The sequence below is a fragment of the Hyperoodon ampullatus genome (genome assembly GCF_949752795.1).
Source record: "Hyperoodon ampullatus genome assembly, chromosome: 7".
Taxonomy (NCBI): Eukaryota; Metazoa; Chordata; class Mammalia; order Artiodactyla; family Ziphiidae; genus Hyperoodon; species Hyperoodon ampullatus.
In genome coordinates this window covers 14,088,589-14,111,254 of record NC_136920.1, presented here as the reverse complement: position 1 = coordinate 14,111,254, position 22,666 = coordinate 14,088,589, and the positions used below count along the sequence as shown (strand labels likewise).

General features: G+C 39.9%; 1 protein-coding gene across 1 annotated transcript; it reads right to left on the bottom strand.

Annotated features, from left to right (window-relative positions):
- Window positions 1-1,331: 1,331 nt before the first annotated feature.
- LOC307055744 (glycine N-acyltransferase-like) lies at window positions 1,332-20,839 on the bottom strand (the record flags this gene model as incomplete). The annotated part of the gene is made up of 6 exons (XM_079707944.1): window positions 20,725-20,839; window positions 14,243-14,338; window positions 11,064-11,171; window positions 6,252-6,378; window positions 4,167-4,338; window positions 1,332-1,734 (listed from the first exon to the last, which is right to left on the bottom strand). The coding sequence occupies exons 2-6, from the start codon at window positions 14,318-14,320 to the stop codon at window positions 1,332-1,334; spliced, it is 888 nt and encodes a 295-aa protein (XP_079564070.1). The 5' UTR covers window positions 14,321-14,338; window positions 20,725-20,839.
- Window positions 20,840-22,666: the final 1,827 nt, after the last annotated feature.

The following is a 22,666-nucleotide window of genomic DNA, read 5'->3' as shown; positions in this document are numbered from 1 at the left end:
GTTTTCTGAGTACAAGTCTTTTGCCTCCTTAGGCAGGTTTATTCCTAGATATTTTATCCTTTTTCTTACAATGGTAAATGGGAGTGATTTCTTAATTTCTCTTTCTGATTTTTTGTTGTTGGTGTGTAGGAATGCCAGAGATTTCTGTGCATTAATTTTGTATCCTGCAACCTTACCAAATTCATTGATTAGTTCTAGTAGTTTTCTGGTGGCATCTTTAGGATTTTCTATGTATAGTATCATGTCACTGGCAAATAGTGACAGTTTTACTTCTTCTTTTCCAATTTGTATTCCTTTTATTGCTTTTTCTTCTCTGATTGCCGTGGCTAGGACTGGTTATCCATTTTAAATATAGCAGTGTGTACATGTCAATCCCAAGCTCCCTAAATATCCCCTCCCCCACTCTTCCCCCTCCCCCACCCCACCCCACCCCAGTAACCGTAAATTCCTTCTCTAAATCTGTGAGTCTGTTTCTGTTTTGTAAATAAGTTCATTTGTACCATTCTTTTCCACCTTACCTCTTTGCAAGAGTTCCTCAGAGCTATCTGAGAAACTGTTTCCCAGGCTAGTCCTCAGTAAGCCCCCAGTAAATCTGAAACTCCCAGCCCTCACCTTGTGCAATTTCAGAGGACAGAAACAACGTTAGTATCTCTTTCCTGGAGTAGGAGTTGCAAAAGAAGATGTTAATGCCAGTCAGTCTTTTTGTTTTAATTATCTCTGCTGCATTACACACACACACACACACACACACACACACACACACACACACATATACCATCTATATCTATAGATATAAAAATGTATGGTGTGTGTGTATAGTATATTTCATGTGATTATAATACAAGGCTTAAGAAGTGACCTGGGAAAGGAGGATATTCAAAGAGCTACTCAGAAGACATGTGACTCTCCAGTCAATTAAAAACAAAACATAGAAAGCCAGAGGGAAAAAGTCCTAGAACCCACAAATTATTACAGTCCTTCTGGCAAATTGGAAAGGGTCAGTGAGCTAGTAGTTCCAGGAAGAACAATGTAGAAAAGCATGCAACTAAGTATAAAGCATGACTAGGATGCTGTAAGTGTGGGAGCTGTACCAGCCAGACAGCTGGGGTGCCTGGCCTATTTCCTACTGAGGAAACTAAGGTAATCCTGGGAGGTATTTGAGCACAGAGACTGAGGCTATCCTGTTCACTACCCATCACTGCTTCCTCAGAGCTCAGGATCCTTCATTACTACTGATTATAGTTTATTCCCTCTCTCCTCTCTCCATCACCCATCAGCTCCTCCAGCCACATGCCCTGTCCATTCCACACTGTCTTGTGTTCAGGGCTGCTTCACAGAGGCACAAAGTTCCACTGGTTCCAGTCAGAGTCCACAGAGATAGTCTTCAGTTTGAAGTTCAGTTTTTGCATGATGTGATTGGCCCTGTCTACATGGGAATACATGGGGAAGCCAAGTTTGTCTAGAGCCTGAATCTGGACATAGATGAGGTAGGTGATGAGGCCCTGGGCCCGGTACTCAGGTATGGTGCCTGCCATCCGCATCTCTCCTGTCTGGTCCATCAGGGCCCAGGATACAGGGGTCCCCTCAGGCCCCAGCAGGCAGAAGGTGGGGAAGGCCCGGATACAGCGCTCGATGAATCGCTGGCTCCTCTCATTGCCACCAAAATGCCAGAATTTATTCACCAAGGCAGCGTGGGTAGGATCCAGGGATGAGAGTTTCAACACCTTTTGATGGCTATTGGGAACAAGGGGAAAGAATAGCCCATAATATTGAAACTGTACACAAGCCTGTTTATCCCTGTCCTTTGAAATAAAAACCTTTTGCTTTAGTCTCCCAGGCCTCCCTTGAGTGTCAAAAGGCTTACTTCAGAGTTAATGATTAGAAAATATGATGATCTAGAAACAGAAGAGCTGTTGGGCTGAGAAACTGGTAACAATTTAGACTATAAATCTGCCACATGGCAGAATCACTGAACTCACAATTCCCTGCAAGATATTGATAAGGGCCTGACACACATTTCTAAGTTGTTTTTACAGGAAGCAGATCCCCACCAGATGAAAACAGCTGATCTCAAGAACATAGACCCTAGACTGGTTGAAACTAGAAGGTTGATGATGCTTGAAACTTCACCTAGATGTCAACCAATCTGAGAATTGTGCACAAGCTGACCATAACCCTGCAGCATCCTCCCTCACACTGACTTTAAAACCCCTTCCCTGAAAGCCATTGGGGAGTTTGAGTCTTTTGAGCATGAGCTGCCCATTCTCCTTGCTTGGTGCCCTGCAATAAATGCTGTACTTTCCTTCACCACAACCCAGTGTCAGATTGGCTTTATTGCAAGTGGACCCAAGTTTGGCTCGGTAACAATATCACATGTACTGTGGAGTATTTTATTTGTCCCCTACCCCAATTGTTCTGAGAGGGGAATAGGAGCATATTTAAGCATAAGTGCTCTGGAGCCAGGCTGTCTGGATTCATAATCTGACTCCTTGGGTGATTTGGGGCTGATTACTTCATTTCCCACTTCCTCTATTTCTTCATCTAATAAATAAGGATGATAATCACACCTCCTTTATAGAATCATTGTGAGGCTTAAATGAGTCAATGGATGTAGGGGCTTAGAACAAGCACCTGGCAGATAATAAATCCTCTACAGAAATTAGCTACAATTGTTTCATTTGGCCTCTGCTGCAACCTTCCAACCTAGATAGGGCAGGTGTACTTATCCTTATTTTACACAGAAGGAAAAAGTTGCAGAGATATAAACAAGTGCCCCAAAGCACATGCTAGCAAGCAGTGAAGCCAGAGCTTAAAATGTCAATGTCCGAAGGTCCTTGGCTGCCACGTTGAGCAAGTGGGGAGGCTGAAGTCCAGAAAGGGGCAGTGACATGAAGTGCAGGCAGCCCCAAGGCACAGAACACTGAATCTGATGGCATCTGCAGGCTGTAAAGGGGCTCTGGGAGGTGTCCTGGAAAGAGCCCACAAGGTGGAACTAGGAGACCTAGACTCAAGCCCACTATGCCCTTAACCATCCACGTGACCTGAACAAGCTATTTCATCATCTAAGTCTGTTTTCTGTCAGGAAAATGGGGATAACGTCTCCCATCCTGTCTATGCTACAGTGCAGACAAGGTGATCCAGAGAGATTCTTTGATACAAAGTGAATAAAACTCTCCCAGGAGTACAAACGGAAGGCCATGGGATTTGGGCATCTTCAGCTCAAATCTCCACCATCAGTGTTCAGTTTTATTCAGTGTTAGACTGGACATCAATGGGGGAAAATATATTATTTGTTGAAATTCTCTTTATTGGAAAAATTTGTCAAGTGAATTTACTGAACACATTTATTAAATACCTCCTTTATACCAGGCATTGTTTTAGCTGTGGAAGATCTATCAGTGAACAAGACAGGGAAGGTACCTGCTCTCTCTCGTGGGGTTTGCAACATTGTTGGGGAGAATTCAAACATCCAGTAAGTAAGACCGTTAACTAAATTAGCTAATTTCAAATAATCATAAGTGCTACAAAGAAAATAAAAGCCACCCCTCCGGCCCGACCCCTGGACACACCCCTACCCTCACCCCATAGAAGGAGCCAGCTCGACCCCCTGCCTCAGCGAGCAAGCAAGGGAACCTGTTGTTTGTTCTTCCTCTGCCCTGCTGCAGCAGGCTCCCAATAAAGCCTTACCTGGACTTCTTGTCTGGCCTCTAATCAATTTCTATTGATCGGGGAAGGCCAAGAACCCTGGTTGGTATCAAAGCCACAAGCCAAGGAATGCCTAGAACCACCGGAATCTGGAAGAGGCAAGGAAGGATTCCCTCCTAGAGACTTTGAAGGGAACAGAGGCTCACCAACCCATGGACTTGGGACTTCTGGCCTCCAGAACTGTGAGAATAAATTTCTGCTGTTTTAAGCCACCCCAGTTTGTTGTGCTTTTTTGCGACTGTCCTAGAATGTGCTGGCTAATTCAGTAGTGACAGATATGAGGCTTCTTTCTTTTTTGTTTTGCTTTTGTTTTTTGCTGCACTGCGCAGCCTGCGGGCTGGATCTTAATTAGTTCCCAGACCAGAGGGATTGAACCCGTGCCCTCGGCAGGCAGTGAAAGTGCAGAGTCCTAACCACTGGACCACCAGGGAATTCCCCAGAGCAACTTCTTTCAGACTTACATGGACTTGTATTTATCACCATTGGGTGATACGTTTTTTGCATCCAGGAAGGAAGTCGCCAATTTCTTTGCTGTCTCGGAGACCATATAGAGAAAGCACTGTGTTCGCTTCACCTTGCCCAATTTAATAGCCACAAGATTTTTTATCACATCATCCAGGCTGGACTGTGAACCTAGATGGAGGAAATGAATTATATGAGATATCATTGTTCCTTTAAGTGTCAGGAAAAAGCTGTCCAACGGCTGCAAAGTTTGCAGGTTTCGAATTATTAAAACTTGTGTTCCATCATGAAAAGACTTCTATGGGATAATGGCAAATCACTCTCATATTTAAAAATAATTCAAAATTGGGATAATACTACAATTCCTGAATACATCACAGTACAGTTATGACCATCAAAAGAGATGAGGTATAAAGATAATAACCAAAATTGATTGAAAAATTCTATGCACTCACTGCAGTAGATTGCTGCTACAGTGGTCTGAGTTTGTTCCTCTTCACTATCTTCATTTTTTTCTCCTTAACTGACTATGGGATTGACCATGAAACTTGCTTTGGCCAATAGAAAAATAACAAACATGAATCAGTAAAAAGCTTGAAAAGGGACTATGCATGGAGGTTTGCCTTTTCTCTCTGCTCTTGAGAACCTGTGACTTCTATACATCACCCAAGCCACTTCATCAGCACAGTGAGTAGCCAGCACAGACAAAACCAGCATTAACAGCCAAACTTGAGATTATGGCTAACTTAGTCCTACCAGCTCATTGAAAACCCCCAGCTGACTACAGCTACATGGGTGAATCTAGGAGAGACCAGCAGAAGAATCACCCAGCTGAGTCTAGTCCAAATTGCTGACCCACAAAATCGTGAGCTAATAAATGACTGTGGTTTGCAGTCATTATTTGGGGATGGTTTGAAAACCTAGCTGATAAAATCAGGCATAGTGCTAAGCACTTCTCATTCAAGATCTTATTCAATCTTTAAATGGCTTATGTTTGGGGTACTATTCTAATCCTCATTTTTATACATAAGGAAACTGATCCACAGAGAGGTTGTTCCTTGCCTTAGGTCACATAACTACTAACAGGCCCAACAAGGTCACAATTTTAGGTAGTCTGACTCCAGAGAATACTTTTTTTTCCCCCCTCTGGCCGCACAATAGCTTGGGAGATCTTTGTTGCGGAATCTTAGTTCCCTGACCAGGGATCGAACCTGGGCTGGGCCTCTGGCAGTGAGAGCACAGAGTCCTAACCACTGGACCGCCAGGGAATTCCCAAATACATTCTTAACTACTAAATTCCTCCTTCGTAAATAAGACAATGATAGAACGGAGATGCGACAGAAGGAGAGCTCTGCTTCCATATTCAAGCCTCTAATAGATCCTGGAATAAACCACGAATCCTTAGCTAGTAAGAAATTATGTTATTCATGATTTCCTATGTAAACCCCATGTACTGCAGTCTTCAAGTTCTAATTCACTATTGTTGGAGGAGGTCATCAAGAAGACGTACTACCTGTTGACTCATGAGCTGGACCCAGGCAATTGGAGGTTCCCCACTCCCTCCCCTCCTTGGAATGTGCTTCCCACTTGCCTTCCCAGCTCCCAGAAAGCTGCTCCAAGGACACAGCCTTGAGATTGAAATGTGGTGTTGAGATATCTGGATTGGGTACATGACTGAACCCAGTTAAGGCCACTATATAAATGTTTAAGGTTTTGGCAGATGGGTGAGGTGATATACTCATCCTGCAGTCTCCTGCAGGAGACAAGCCTGGAAGATCCCCTGCTTATTAAACTTGCCACCTACCAATCGGTAGTGGTTGGCCCCTTTCTTAGGTCTCTCCTTGCCATACATGTATATGGGTGCTGGTTTCAGATTTCACCTGGGAGGCTCCCAAATACGTTTGTGAACTAACAACTATGGAGGTAGTGGTGGCAGCTGAGAGAAAGAATGGACAGCAGGCTGAGTGTCTAGGACTTGGAGTAAAGATATAGAGGATGTAGGGCTGTAGTTCAAAATGAGGAGTGACAATACAGATACAGACATGGGAGATCTCAGTAGTCAGCACACATCCCAGTTCCCTTACTTTGAATCTGCAAATGTTGCTTCCAGTTGATGACTTCTGGCAAACCAAGGAATTCCTGACATTTCTTAGGGTCCTTGGAGTAGACTTGGTAAGTATTGGTGTAGTGATCCAGGTCATCTGTCATCTCCTGTTTGGGTTGGGAAAAGTAGAATCAACCAAAATGCTTGTATTTAGTGATTGCCATATTCGTTTTCAGGGTTCCATTATCTTATGATACTTTTAAATACTAAAATATTAGCTTTTTCATTGTATTGATTTTATTAAAGGATTATTTACATTATGAGATCAAGTCAAGGACTCCCTGATTCAATTAACAATGAAAAATGTCCTGAACAAAACTACTCCTAACTCAGTTATTGCTTTAAATTTTCAAACCAAGCAAAGATGATCCATTTAAAATTATTTTTCTATCCCTCCATAAAACTCATTAAGAAGCTTGAAAATTGACTGAGCACTGAGGCTTGCTGTCTCCTTCTGCTCTTGGAACATTTTTTTTGATGTTTCACTAACTTTCACGAACAAACGAAAACTGAGGAAGTTCATCACCAAAAGACCTGCCTTACAAGAAATACTGAAAGGGGAACAGTTCTCAGAGCTTTCTGAGATGCTCTTCCCAGGTTATAATCCTCAAATTTGTCTCGAATAAAATGTTCTGATTCCTTCTTAAAAAAAAAAGAGAAATGCTAAAAGGAGGTCTTCACACTGAAAAGAAAGGATGCTAATTAGTAACATAAAAACATATGAAAATATACAGCATACTGGTAAAAGTAAGCATATAGTCAGATTCAGAATATTCTCATATAGTAATGTTATGGTTTTTAGCCACTTAACCCTAGTATAAAGATTAAAGGACAAAATATTAAAATATCTATAGCTACAATAATTTGTTAATGGATATCCAATATAAAAAATATATAAATATTGACATTAAAAAAACATAAAATGGAGGGAGCAAAAGGATAGAGTTTTTGTATGCAATCAAAGTTAAATTGTTATCAGAGTAAAATAGACTGTTATATTTGTAATATATTTTACATAAGCCTCATGGTATCACAAAGCAAAAACCTACAGTAGATTTACAAAAGATAAGAGAAAAGAATCAAAGTTTACCGCCACAGAAAATCATCAGTTCACAAAGGAAGGTTGCAAGAGGAAGAAAGGAACAAGAGGACTACAAAACAGCAGAAAACAATAGGATGGCATTAATAAGTTCTTACCTCTCAATAAGTACTCTAAGTGTAAATGGATTCAATTCTCAAATCAAAATATATAGAGTAGCTAGATGGATTAAAAAAAAAAGATCAATTCTGTGTTGCCTACGAGACTTTAAGCTTTAAGGAAACACATAGGCTCAAAGTGAAGGGATGAAAACGGCATACCATACAAGTGGAAACCAAAAGAGAGCAAGAATAGCTATATTTGTATCAGACAATATAGACTTTAAGCCAAGAATGATAACAAGAGAAAAGAGAAGGCTATTACAGAACTTTGATGAAAGAAATTGAAGAAGACATAAACAAATGGAAAGATATACCTTTGGATTTATGGTTAATGAATTGCTTAAGGTTTCATGGATTGAAAGAATTAATTTTGTTAAAATAATCGTATTACCCAAAGCCATCTGTAGATTCAATGCAACCTCTATTAAAATTTCCATAGCATTTTCACAGAAATAGAAAAAAAAAAATCCTAAAACTTATATGGAACCACAAAAGATTGACTAGACAAAGCAATCCTGAGAAATAAGAACAAATCTGGAGGCGTCATACTTTCTGATTTCAAACTATACTACAAAGCTGTAGAAATCAAAACAGTAAGGTATTGGCATGAAAATAGACACATAGACAAATGGAATGGAATTGAGAGCCCAGAAATAAGCTCTCGCATATATGATCAACTAATATTTGACAAGGGAGCCAAGAACACTCAGTCAGGAAAGAATATCTCTTTAATAAATGCTATTGGGAAAGCTTAATAAGCATGTGCAGAAGAACGAACCTTACACCACTCAAAAAATTAACTCAAAATGGACTGAAGCCTTAAACATAAGTACTGAAACTGTAAAAACCTAGAAGAAAATATAGAGATAAAGCTCCTTGACATTGGTCTTGGCAATGATGTTTTGGATATGACACCAAAAGCACAAGTAAAGAAGGCAAAAAATCAACAACTGGGACTACATCAAACTAAAAAGCTTCTCACAGCAAAAGAAAAAATCAACAAAATGAAGAGGCACCTATCAAATGGGAGAAAATACTTTCAAATCACATATCAGATAAGGGGCTAGTACCCAAAACATATTTTTAAAACTCATACAATATAATATAAAAAACCCCAAACAATCCCATTAAAAATGGGCAGAGGAATTGACATACAAATGGCCAACAGATACATGAAAAAGTGCTTTACATCACTAATTATCAGGTAAATGCAAATCAAGACCACATACATACCAGAATGGTTATCATCAAAAGGACAAGAGATAACAAGTACTGGGGAAACTCTGGAGAAAAGGGAGCCCTGTGCACTGTTGGTGGGAATCTAAATTGGTGTAGCCACTATGTAAACTGTATGGAGGTTCCTCCAAAAATTAAAAATAGAACTGTCATATGAATCAGGAATCCCATTCTGGGTATATAGCCAAAGCAAATGAAAACAGGATCTCAAAGAGATACCTGCACTCCATGTTCATTGCAACATTATTCACAATAGCCAAAATATGGAAACAAAAAATGAATGGATAGGGCTTCTCTGGTGGCGCAGTGGTTGAGAGTCTGCCTGCTGATGCAGGGGACACGGGTTTGTGCCCCGGTCTGGGAGGATCCCACATGCCGTGGAGCGGCTGGGCCCGTGAGCCATGGCTGCTGAGCCTGCGCGTCTGGAGCCTGTGCTCCGCAACGGGAGAGGCCACAACAGTGAGAGGCCCGCGTACCGCAAAAAAAAAAAAAAAAAAAAAAAAGAATGGATAAAGAAAATGTGGCATATCTTTACAATGGAATTTCAGTCAGCCACAAGAAAGAAGTAAATCCTGCCATTTGTGACAACATGGATAGACCTTGTAGGCATTATGCTAAGTGAAATAAGTCAGACAGAGGAAGACAAATACTGTATGATCTTTTTTATGTGTGGAATCTTAAAAAGCTGAATCATAGAAACAGAGAGTTGGATGGTGGGTACTAGAGGCTGGGGAGGCCTAGGTGGGGGAAATGTGGAGATATCAAAAGGTACAAACTTCCAGTTTGTACCAGATAAATAAATTTATTGTACCAGATAAATAAATTCTGAGGATCTAATATACAGTATGGGGATTATAGTTAACAAGGCTGTATTATATACAGTTGACCCTTGAACAATGCAGGGGTTATGGACCCCAACTCTCCATGCAATTGAAAATCCGCCTATAGCTTTACAGTCAGCCCTTGTATCTGCTGTTCTGCATCCACAGATTCAGCCATCCTCAGATGGTGTCGTACTGTAGCATATAATTATTGAAAAAATCCACATATAAGTGAACTTGTGAGTTCAAACTCATGTTGTTCAAGGGTCAGCTGTACTTGAAAGTCTCTAAGAAAGTAGATCTTGAATGTTTTCATCAAAAAAAAGAAATGGTAATTACGTGACCTGATGGAATGTTAGCTAAAGCTATGGTGGGAATCATTTAATGATATATGTGTATCAAATCTACACATTGTACATTTTATGCTTACAAAATCTTATATGTCAATAATCGCTCATAAAGGTGGACAAATCTTATTTTTAAGACTGTATTTTTGAAAGTAGCTCAGGTTTCTACCAATAATTAAAAGTCTTCATTTTCAGATTATTTAATTTGGTTATTTTGAATAATATTTCTTACCAATTTCACTTCTATATAAGTTCTATAAAATGCACTTACATTAAAATTTTAGATTTTTACTTGATATTTTAAAATATCATTATATGTTTTATTTTTGAAATGTCTTAACTATTCAATTTCACTAATTAAAAAATTATCATAAATATGTAAACAACAATTCCAACTATGTCATTTGCTCCTCAGTTTTCCTTAGTTCACTCTGTTATTTCAGACCTTATGCCTTGCAACTACTATTTTCTCTGCTTTGAGGGCAGTCCTTCCCTGCCACCATGTGAAAAATCTTATTTGCCTTCAACATCCAGTTTTGGTAAAATTTCTACTAAGAAGCATTTCTGATCCTCCCCCTGCAACCTCTACCACATATAGCCTTTTTCCTGCCCTGTTTTTTTTTGCTTTATTGATGACAGTAGGTTATAACACCCTGCAGCATCTCAATGGGAAGACAGTATCACAATGAGAAGTTTTGAGTTAGCATGAATGAGTTGGTGTGGTTTCAAAATTGGTGTTTCTAAAAGGTAGGAAATATTTTTTTCCCCTTAGGTTAAGGGTTTAAAATGGGTTTCATTTAATACAATGCAGAAATCTAGCCTGGGAAATGCTCCTTTGATACTTTTAACAAACGTGACCATCTACATAATCCTACATTACCACAACCTCCCACTGGTTGCCTCTATTCCCACAAACTGGGTGCAAGAAATGACAAAGTGTGTTTGGTCTTAAGCAGCAGCAGGATGCTATCTGTGTTTTGATCCTTCCTGTTTCACACGACGCTGTAATTTATCTGTGGATTTATCTATAATTTCCTCCAGGCTGTGGGCTTTTTGAGGACAAGGACTTGTTAACCAACACCTCGATTCATTTCTATAATCCCAGGGTCTACCACATTGCCAGGTGCATGGTAAGCACATAGCAAATATGAACATACATGCATATTCATTCCACATCTGGCACCTTACCTGCTCCTGAGGGCGGATAACCACTGTATTAAAATCGGGCCACTTGTCCACCAGGGCCTTTAACTTGAAAGTGTTTCCCTGGTTCATGTGGAAGACGGTCCCATAAACCTGCAGTATCCCAAGAAAGTGAGAATGTCAGCTTATTAGGAAGAGATGGCAAAGTGCCTTGTTTGATCAGGACAAGGTTTATTTCTATGAAATAATGAAATTTTTTGATTGGAAGGCACCTAATGAGAATTTCTGCAGACTGTTTTTTAGGTTCTAATTTTTGCCCCAATAAATATATCTTTTAAAAATATTCATATAGAAAATATTCAGACCAATGAAACTTATGAATAAAAATTATGAACTCTCCCATTGTAGAATTTAATATTCATATACACATACAACAAACCACAAAAAATGAAAAATATCAGATACACTCCACTCCAGGTGTTTCCAACTTTTCAGTGTAAACAATGACCCTTCAAAGAATATCTTTTTGCAGAAATCTTTGCATATGTACCTGATATTTGCTTAGGGAAGGTTTTTAGAAGGGAGATTGCTGGGCCTAAAGTTACCTACATGTTTAAGGCTTTTTAACATATATTTTTAAATTATCCTCTGGTAAAGGTAAATATTTCCTACCAATAAGTGGAGGCTATAGTAATTAAAGGTCAGGGACAATCGTCTCTTTGGTCCTTTTATAGTAAATAAAAATAAAGCCAGATAGTCTACCCATAGAAAAATGCTTACCTTTCTCTTCCCCAGAGTAAAAGGATGGTTTACAAATAGTTAAGATTTAGGAAGGTGAATAGATTCAACTCACCCCAAATTATGCCAGGTCTTTCAAAGTATTAGCCTCACATAAGATGCATCCACAATTCACCCCACTGTAAAGTTATGGTCTGATCTGTAATAACAGTGGCTAATATTTGCATAACTTCTCTGTGTGCAAGGCACAGTTCCACCTGTTCAACATAAAGTCTTCTCATCCTGACAATAACCCCAAGAGGTTAGAGCTCTCATTACTCCCATCTCTTTTTTTTTGGCTGCATGGCTTGTGGGATCTTAGTTCCCCAACCAGGGATCGAACCCAGGCCCTGGGCAGTGAAAGCACCAAGTCCTAACCATGGGTCACCAGGGAAGTCCCTCATTACTCCCTTTGTGTATGAGAAAACTAAAGCATGTAAAAGTTAAGTGATGTAGTTTCGACATACAGCTTGACGGTGGAAGAGACAGGCACAGACCCAGGCAGGCTGGATGCTGAGTCTGCCCTTTTAGCCACAGAACCAATGCGATGTCACTGTCATCCACCTAACTCCCATGGTAGGATTAGGGTGCATGTTCTTGACAAAACTAATAATAGAAATTGAAATATATAACTTTATCGACCAATGTCCAAGGCGTTATGCCCAGTGGATGAGCATAATGGTTAGTACTTGGCTTCAAGGGTTAACCTGCCTGGAATAAAACCCTGGCTACTTACTGTGTGAACTTGGTAAAGTGCAGAGACCTAGTGTCTCTGTGCCTGTAGAATACCACAGCCAGGGTTTTGACATTGATACGGTCAAGATGTGGAACAGTTTCATCGTCACGAGGGTCACTCATGTTGCTCTTTAGAGTCACACCCATTACCCTCCACTGCTCACCTCCTCCTTCACCTCCAGCAACCATCAATCTCTTCTCCATTTCTATAATTTTGTTATTTCAAGAACTTTATATAAATGGACTCATGTAGCATGTAACCCTTTGGGATTGGCTTTTTTTTTTCACCCAGCATAATTTTCTGGAGCTTCATCTAGATTGTTGCAGGTATCAACAGATCATTTCTTCTTTGTCATTTAGTAGTATTCCATAGTATGAATGTACCACCGTTCATTTGGCCATTCGCCTATGGAAGGACATCTGAGTTGTTTTCAGCTTTTGACTATTATGGATAAGGTTGTTATAGACATTCAGGCACATAGTTTTGTGTGAAAATAAACTTGTATTTGTCTGGGGCAAGTGCGCAGGATTGTAATTGCTGGTTGTGTGCTGGTTGCAAGATTAGTTAGAAACTTACAAATTGCGTTTCAAGAGTGGCTGTACGTCTCACATTCCCACCAACAATACATGAGAGATCCAGTTTCTCCTCATTCTTAACAGCATCTGAAGTGGAGGGCCTATTTTGCTCAAAGCATGCAGGTAGGCTCAGGTGAGTTGAAATTGGGTAAATGGATTATATTTCTGGCCTCAGCAGTAACCAGTTGGGCAAGTTATTTAAGTTTCCTTGGTCAGATGCATCATCTACAACATAGGGAGAAGAGGGACACCCTCCTCATATGGGAGTTTTGAAGTGTATATGAGTTCACAGATAAAGCCCAGTGGCTGGGATGAGGTAAGGGCTATAAGTGCTTTCTATTGCCACTAATGAACTGCGCTGGCGTTGTTTTGACCTTGAGGTCCCCATTGGTGCTGGTGCTGGGCAGTGGCTGCATGTGACTTAAGCTTCTATCTTTAGGTGTAAAAGGAGCTTTTAAAAAGCAGTTTAGACACTTCCCTGGCGGTCCAGTGGTTAGGACTCCACGCTTTCACTGCCGAGGGCTTGGGTTCAATCCTGGGTCGGGGAACTAAGATTCCACAAGATGCATGGCCAAAAAATAAAAAATGAAAGAAGAGCATTTTACTCGTTTCATCAATCCTCTGAATGTTAAAAATATAAATAAAATGTGCCTAAATCCAGCCACTTTGTAACAAATATTGCTGCAATAAAATAATGAATAGTATATAATTATTTCTAGGTCTCCTCCATGGATAGAGCACAATCTTTTGGATTTCAAAGAAATAAGAGTTGACCTATTAAATGTTCCAAGAAGGTACATGGTGGTTAACCTTGCCTTAGGCACAAATATTTAAAAATTAGTATGTACTTAGATCAACCTTTTAAAGAGAAATCAAGGAAATGTTTTTGAGTCTGCAGAGAGCGGTTTTTTTGCCACTTAAAAGTATCGGGCAAGTCATATTACTGAGACCTGTTTCCTCTTCTGGGACATGAGTATAATAGACCTCCCTTGCCAAGAGGTGGTGTGAACTATGTGAGATGCAGCATGAGTGAGTTCCTGCCACAGAATGGGTGCTCAGTAAAAGCTCATTCTCTTTCTCACCGCTATTACAAGAAGACGCAACCATTTGGTTCCCTAAGAATGTCCCATGCTCACCTTTAAGGACTCAGGGAGGCTCTTCCTTAAGTATTTTTCTAGCATCTGCAGCATCTGTGGACCCTGTAAGTGGAGCATCTTGGCAGATACCTTAGCCTAGAGAGAAGACCAAGAAACAGCCAGGAATGAGAAGATACTGAACCAATAGGAATAGATTGGCACACATTTACCTGAACCTTAGAAGATAACAGGTGAGATAAATTTGCCTAGAAAACTGCTTTTGGAGAAGGGGAGAAAGTATAGTCACCATAGATTTCTAGCCTTACTATGAAGGACAGGAGTTTAGAAGGGCATCATAAAAGTCCTGAAGGGGCCACCTCATAGAAGACACAAAGAAACAAGAGCCGAAGATTCTATCCTAATACCTATGTCCAAGCCCGTCTTCAGTGCCTTTTATTGGTGTTACTGTCACTGAAGTCCTCACCAACTCCAAGGAAGGATGAGACGGGCAGAAAGCACAGGGTTCTCTTTCTGATAATTTTCGCTTCACCTTCTTATACTACCCTGAATTTCAGTCATTAAAGACACATATATTTTAACAAACATATTCTGTTTTTAAATTGAAGTATAGTTGATTTACAATGTTGTGTTAATTTCTGCTGTACAGCAAAGTGATTCAGTTATATATATATACATTTAAAAAAATATTCTTTTCCACTGTGGTTTATCATAGGATATTGAATATAGTTCCCTGTGCTATACAGTAGGACCTTGCTGTTTATCCATTCTGTATATAATAGTTTACATCTGCTACCTCCCACTCCATCCCTCCCCTTGCTCCGTCCCCCTTGGCAACCACAAGTCTGCTCTCTATGTCTGTGAATCTGTTTCTGTTTCATAAATAGGTTCATTTGTGTCATATTCTAGACACAATCATATTCTAGATTCCACATAGAAGTGATATCATATGGTATTTGTCTTTCTCTTTCTGACTTACTTCACTTAGTATGATAATCTCTATTTGCACCTATGTTGCTGCGAATGGCATTATTTCATTCTTTTTTATGGCTGAGTAGTATTCCATTGTACATATGTACCACATCTGCTTTATCCATTCATCTGTCAATGGATATTTAGGTTGTTTCCATGTCTTGGCTATTGTGAGTAGTGCTGCTATGAACATAGGGGTGCCTGTATCTTTTTGAATTAGAGTTTTCTCTGGATATATGCCCAGGAGTGGGATTGTTGGATCATATGGTAATTCTATTTTTAGTTTTCTAAGGAACCTCCATACTGTTTTCCATAGTGGCTGTATCAACTTACATTCCCACCAACAGTGTACAAAGGTTGCCTTTTCTCCACATTCTCTCCAGCATTTGTTATTTGTAAAGTTTTTAATGGTGGCCATTCTGACTGGTGTAAGGTGATACCTCATTGTAGTTTCAATTTGCATTTCTCTAATGATTAGTGCTGCTGAGCATCTTTTCATGTGCCTATTGACCATTTGTATTTCTTCTTTGGAGAATTGTCTATTTAGGTTTTCTGCCCATTTTTCAATTGGGTTTTTTTTTTTTTGGTTGTTGTTGTTATAGAGTTGTATGAGCTGTTTGTATATTTTGGAAATTAAACCCCATTGGTCACATCGAACAAACACATTCTTTTTTTTTTTTTTTTTTTGCGGTACACGGGCCTCTCACTGTTGTGGCCTCTCCCGTTGCGGAGCACAGGCTCCGGACGCGCAGGCTCAGCGGCCCTGGCTCACGGCCCCAGCTGCTCCGCGGCATGTGGGATCTTCCCAGACCGGGGCACGAACCCGTGTCCCCTGCATCAGCAGGCGGACTCTCAACCACTGCACCACCAGGGAAGCCCCAAACACATTCTTTAAGTATGCAAGTGCATCTTTCATGATTAAGTTGCTGTCCATGATTATCCCAATGTCACCACTAACAAGCTATGTAATCTTCAAAAAGTTACTTGACTTCCTTGTTCCTTGGTTTCCTCATTAATAAATCCTCTGGAAAGAGATCCTATCTTAGAAAATTGCTATGAGAATTAAATGAATTAATACATATTAAGTGCATAGAAAAATTTCCAGCATATATTAACTCAAAATGTTATTATTTTTACTATTGTTATTATTAATATTGTCACTGGCCGTTAACTACACAGTAATTCAAATCAGTCCATTGGATTTTTTTTTCTGTATTGAAGGAATGGGATGTAACTTAAACACAGACCACGATGTGAATGTCTTCAGTTAGAATAGTGCCCTGGGAAAAATCATAGACGTGAGGATTAAATGAAGTAATCCACGCACTGGCACCAAATGAATGAAAAAGTGCATGTAAAACTCTTAGCAGAGTGCCTAGCAGAGAATAATATTAATACGTCATTATTATTATCATTCCCTGAAGGAAGCAGGAAAAATGTAGATGTATGTACTTAGTCCTTTTGTGCTGAGGCACTTTACCTTTCCAGATCACTGTCCAGCATGTTCTTGGCTTTCTTCTTTTTAGGAGCATATGCCCTTTGGCATGGTCGGTTAAGATACAGACTTGTAGAGATGGAACCAGTGGTACTTACTTTCAGTGGGAAAATGCTTATGGTTCCAAAGATCTCATCTACCTTTTGGAACCTGCTGTGTGAACAAATTTGAGATTGCTTGAATGAGTGAATATTCTTGACATTTCCATGTGTGTATCCTGCCCCACACTCCCAGGTGCTCTCCAGTTCTTTGGGGACACCAACAGGCCATTTTGTTCCCTATGTTCACTTATCGGTTTGGGGAGAGGAGAGTCTTTGACAGCATCACTATAGCTGTGGTTATATCTTTTTTTTTTTTTTTTTTTTTTTTTTTGCGGTAGGCGGGCCTCTCACTGTTGTGGCCTCTCCCCTTGCGGAGCACAGGCTCCGGAGCACAGGCTCAGCGGCCATGGCTCACGGGCCTAGCCGCTCTGCGGCATGTGGGATCTTCCCAGACCGGGGCACGAACCCGTGTCCCCTGCATCGGCAGGCGGACTCTCAACCACTGCGCCACCAGGGAAGCCCTGTGGTTATATCTTTTAAAAATACATTTATTGTTGAATAATTTAAATGGGCATAATTAAAAGCATATGTAGGGTACAATTCTATGGGTTTGACACATGTATATGCCTATGAAACCATTACCACCTTTCAGGTATAGAACATTTCCTTCATCCCCTGTGTTTCTTTTTTTTTTTTTTTTTTGTGGTGCGCGGGCCTCTCACTGTTGTGGTCTCTCCCGTTGCGGAGCACAGGCTCTGGACGCGCAGGCTCAGCGGCTATGGCTCCCAGGCCCAGCCGCTCCGCGGCATGTGGGATCTTCCCAGACCGGGGCACGAACCCGTGTCCCCTGCATTGGCAGGCGGACTCTCAACCACTGCACCACCAGGGAAGCCCCGCTGTGTTTCTTGATTTCTCTTTGTAGTCAGTTGCTCCCCACTGCTAGCCTACTTAAGAACTGATCAGCTATCACTATGGATTAGTTTGCCTTATATTGAATATGATGTAATCATACTATGTACTTTTCATGTGGTATAATGATGTTAAGATTAAAACAATTTGATTGGGCTTCCCTGGTGGCACAGTGGTTGAGAGTCCGCCTGCCAATGCAGGGGACACGGGTTCGTGCCCCGGCCCGGGAAGATCCCACATGCCACGGAGTGGCTGGGCCCGTGAGCTATGGCCGCTGAGCCTGCACGTCCGGAGCCTGTGCTCCGCAATGGGAGAAGCCACAGCAGTGAGAGGCCTGCGTACAGCAAAAACAAACAAACAAACAAAAAAAACCAATTTGATCACATAACAGTTGTTTGTTAATTTTTATTTCTGAGTATTATTTCGTTGTAGAAATATACCACAATTTATTTATCCATCCATCTGTTGATAGGTGTTTGGGTTGTTTCTTTTCTTTCCTTTTTTTGGATATAATAAGTAGAACTACAATGGATATTCATGTAAAAGCTTTGTAGTGGTTATATGTTTTCACTTATCTCAGGTAAATACCTAGGAGTGGAATAGCTGGATTGAATGGAAGGTATATGTTTAACTATATAAGAAACTGCTAAACAGTTTTTTCTAAGTAGTTGTTTCATTTTACATTCCTACCAGCAAATCATGAGAGTTCCAGTTACTCCACACTTCAACAATGCTTTGGACTGTTGGTCTTTTTTTCTTTTAATTTATTATTATTTAAAAAAAGTTTATTTTATATTGGAATGTATTTGACTTATAGTGTTGTGTTGCTTTCAGGTGTACAGCAAACTGACTCAGTTATACATATACATATATTTATTCTTATTCAGATTCTTTTCCCATATAAATTATTACAGAGTATTGAGTAGAGTTCCCTATGCTATACAGTAGGCCCTTGTTGATTAGCTGTTTTATATGTAGTAGTGTGTATCTGCTAATCCCAAACTTCTAATTTATCCCTCCGCCCACACCTTTCCCCTTTGGTAACCATAAATTTGTTTTCTAAGTCTGTGAGTCTGTTTCTGTTTTGTAAATAAGTTCATTTGTATCATTTTCAGACTGCTGGTCTTTTAAATTTTAGCTAAACTATGGATGTGAAGAGTTATCTCATTGTGGTTTTAATTTACCTTTTCATGATGACACGGTACTGGTAATTCATGTTCTTTTTAAAAACTTCTTGATCAGTTTAGAGCAGGGTTCCTTAAATTTAGCACTACTTCTATTTCAGCCCAGACAATTCTTCGCTGTGGGAAGCAATTCTGTGTACTGTAGAACATACAGTAATGTCCCTGGCCTCTACCCACTAGCCATCAGTAGTAACACCTCCACTCTCAATTGTGAAAAACAGAAATGTCTCCAGACATTGACTCCATCTCCTTGAGAGCCTCAGGATAGTGGAAGTCTAATGTTCTGAGAGGCAAATGTGACCTTTTATCCAGAAGCATCTTGTAAGAGGTAAAATGAAGCAGAAGAGGCAAAATGAGCTTGATGCCAAATTTCTGGGGTTGTAACATTGTTATAACACTGCAAATCACATAATGTGAGACTGCTCTACATGTAGGCATGCACACATACACACAGTGGAAAGTACCACCACCAACAACAACAAACATATTGTCCAGTTAATAGGATAGACTGAAACCTGAAGAGGCTCTAGAACACTGTACAGTCAGGGTGAGCTTTTAGCTTTGGCAAAGGGCAAAGCCCACAGTTCAGACCCAGCCTTTGCCTTATTGGAAATGTTTGCAAAATGTTGAACAATTCAAACAGAGAAAACAAGTTCTAAAGAATAGTTTTATAAAACAACATTAACAAATAGGAACAAACAAGACACAATCTCGATGTCTAGCACTAGGATAAGATTACATAAATTATGATCTCTTAGTATGTTGCAACTCTAGGAACCATTAATATAATAACTATCACACACATACACAGGAGAATACTAAAATAAAAGGAGAAAATAGAACATAAAACAGTACATAATTCCTGATTATAATAGGTAAATCTTTGCTTACACATATTCTATATGCAACATATATGAGAATTTTAAGGATGTAGAAAGATAAATTTAGAAGGCAAAACAAAATATTGAAAGACATTTTATGGGGGCTTCCCTGGTGGCGCAGTGGTTAAGAATCCACCTGCTAATGCAGGGGACATGGGTTCGAGCCCTGGTCCAGTAAGATCCCACATGCCGCGAAGCAACTAAGCCCGTGAGCCACAACTACTGAGCCTGCGCTCTGGAGCCCACAAACCACAACTACTGAAGCCTGTGAGCCTAGAGCCCGTGCTCCGCAACAAGAGAAGCCACCGCAATAAGAAGCTCGGGCACTGCAACGGAGAATAGCCCCTGCTGGCCACAGCTAGAGAAAGCCTGCACGCAGCAACGAAGACCCAACAGAGCCAAAAATAAATTAAAAAAAAAAAAAAAAAGACATTTTATGGCCACAGCATTATTGATAAAATCTTTTAAATTAACTTTCTTTTTCACATGATTTGAATTAACAGTAAATCTGGCCTGCATTCTAGTCCACATTCCTCTGCATATTTCCTCTTTGACTTTGAACAGACTACTTCACTTTCCTGGTTAACCTTTATCTAAAGAAAAAGCTACCTCCTTTAGAAGGTTTCCTAAAGGACTAAGTAGAACGCTGTTTGCTTGGTATCTCAGCACATTAGGTGCTAGATAAATGTTACTTGGATCAGCATCCTTCCTTGCAAATGTTATGACTTCTTCACTCACCCACCAGCTTCCCATATCCCCCCCCATATCATTTATCTGCTTAGAACGAAACCTGGCTTAATCCTTCCAAGAATTTTTTCCACAGTACACCTGCTGTATACAGAGTACCTGCAATGCATTATTTCTCAAATTGAATAGACTCCCTTTTCTTCAACCTAAGTGTCAATAAATAAGCTCGGCCCTTCATTTGGAAACCAACAAGAGCATTTGATTTTTCCCACCTTGTCGTGAGAGGAAAATGAGGAAGCAGGTGTCACAAAGTAGCGATTCTCTCCAGTGAGATGAGCCCTCACCCTGTCTCCACGGAGAAAGGTCCCCAGGAACAAATGAGAAGCAGCAGACTTTTCCAGAATATGAACTTTACCTTTACCCTGGCAAGTACAGCCAGGAACTGCAAAGTGTGTTTTGGTAATTTTTCTACAGAAATAGCTAAACTGAAGCTGTTGAAGTAGACCTTGTCTCTTTAAAAGCAGCGGGGAGAAGCTTCTGTTAGCTGGTGTGGAATCCAGTGGCACCTGGTCCCTCCCTCTGGGTCACATGTTCTGCTGCTTCTGCAAATTTGGGAGTCTGACTGTAACTACGGGTTTGTAGTCTCATCCTACCATTTACCAGCTGTGTGTCTTTGACCAAGTCATCTAATCTCTCTGTGCCTCTGTTTCCTCATCTATAGGTGAGGTAAATAATACTACCTACTCTCACTAGGTTGTGTTTATTTTTTTCCAATTTTCTTATAAATTTTATTTTGTTATTTATTTATTTACTTTGTTTTTTATTGAAGTATAGTTGATTTACAATGTTGTGTTAGTTTCAGGTGTACAGCGAAGTGAATCAGTTATCATATATATATACTTACTCTTTTATAGATTCTTTTCCCATATAGGTCATTACAGAGTATTGAGCAGAGTTCCCTGTGCTATACAGCAGGTCCTTATTAGTTATCTATCTTATATAAAGTAGTGTGTGTATGTCAATCCCAATCTCCCAATTTATCCCTCCCTAGGTTTTTGGTTTTTTAAGTTAAATGGGCTAACATTTGTGAAATGCTTAGGTAAGTGCCTGACAAATATAAAATGTATATTAATGTCTCTTAAATGAAACATAGCAAAACAAAATTACCGTCATGTAGGGTAAGCTGCATATGTAAATATCTCTCAAAATATTTAGTGAAATAGTTTTTCCCTGTGGTTATGGATCCAGCCCCTTTTGATAGGATCATTCTAATGTGACACAATGAAGAGAAGAATGTCAGAAAGAGATGACATGTTGTCCTACTACACCATCCATAACATAGTTATACACAGTGTGAGCTTTTCCTAGAAACTTCCTCACCAAATTCCTCATTTATGTTGACTCAAGGCGGCCGTTCCTAACTAGCTCATTATATATAAGTGAAGATGCACAAGTCACAATGTTAGATAAGGTTTTGCCTTAATTTGGGATTCCTGGTATTCAAGGAAAACAAATTCATGTTAAAACATTATCTGCAGTCAGATAGCATACAGAATGTATCTTGCAAACGGAGATAGAAGTATGGAGGCAAATTATTTTTACAGTATCAGGGAACTAACTTAGGAAAAGAAACAGTTTTCTGTTGTGAAAGCATAGAAAGCCAGGGAGAATTTTATTTATCTTACACATAGATTGTTCCAGCTTTCCTTTGGTGTTAATCCACTGTGTTTGCAATGGCACAGATTCTTACCAGTCAGCCAAAGAAAACTCAAGACTGTTTCATTATCCTTAACTCTGTGGGCTAAAGAAGATCAACTAGTTTGATATGGCTGCGTAGATTGAAGTGTGTTCTTTATTATGATAGTCATTATGAAGGACAGTGACAGATGACCACTTGGAGCTAGAGGTGTCCCATCAGCTAGCAGGTATAACTCCAGGGGTACTTGACAGTTCCAGACTCTTTGAAAGTTCCCATAGTACACTGGGGGAGTCGGGGAGGAAATACACTGGAATGGTCTTAACTAAGATTCCCACAGTCCTGGCTTAGCAGAGAAGAACCTGATTCCCTCATAAGATAAGAAGCCAGGAGCCTCTCATAAGGTGTGGTTAAATTTATTATTTCTGTAGGTGTTCCATATCTGGGTTATATCATGAAGAACAGTTCCTGATTCTCAGGAATATTTGTATGTCTGTCTTTACAGCACAGGAATTTTCTTTTCGTAGTATTGTCCAAAAAGTGTATCATTATTGATAAAATTAATGTAATACAGTTTAGTACAATCCTCACTTTTTTTATG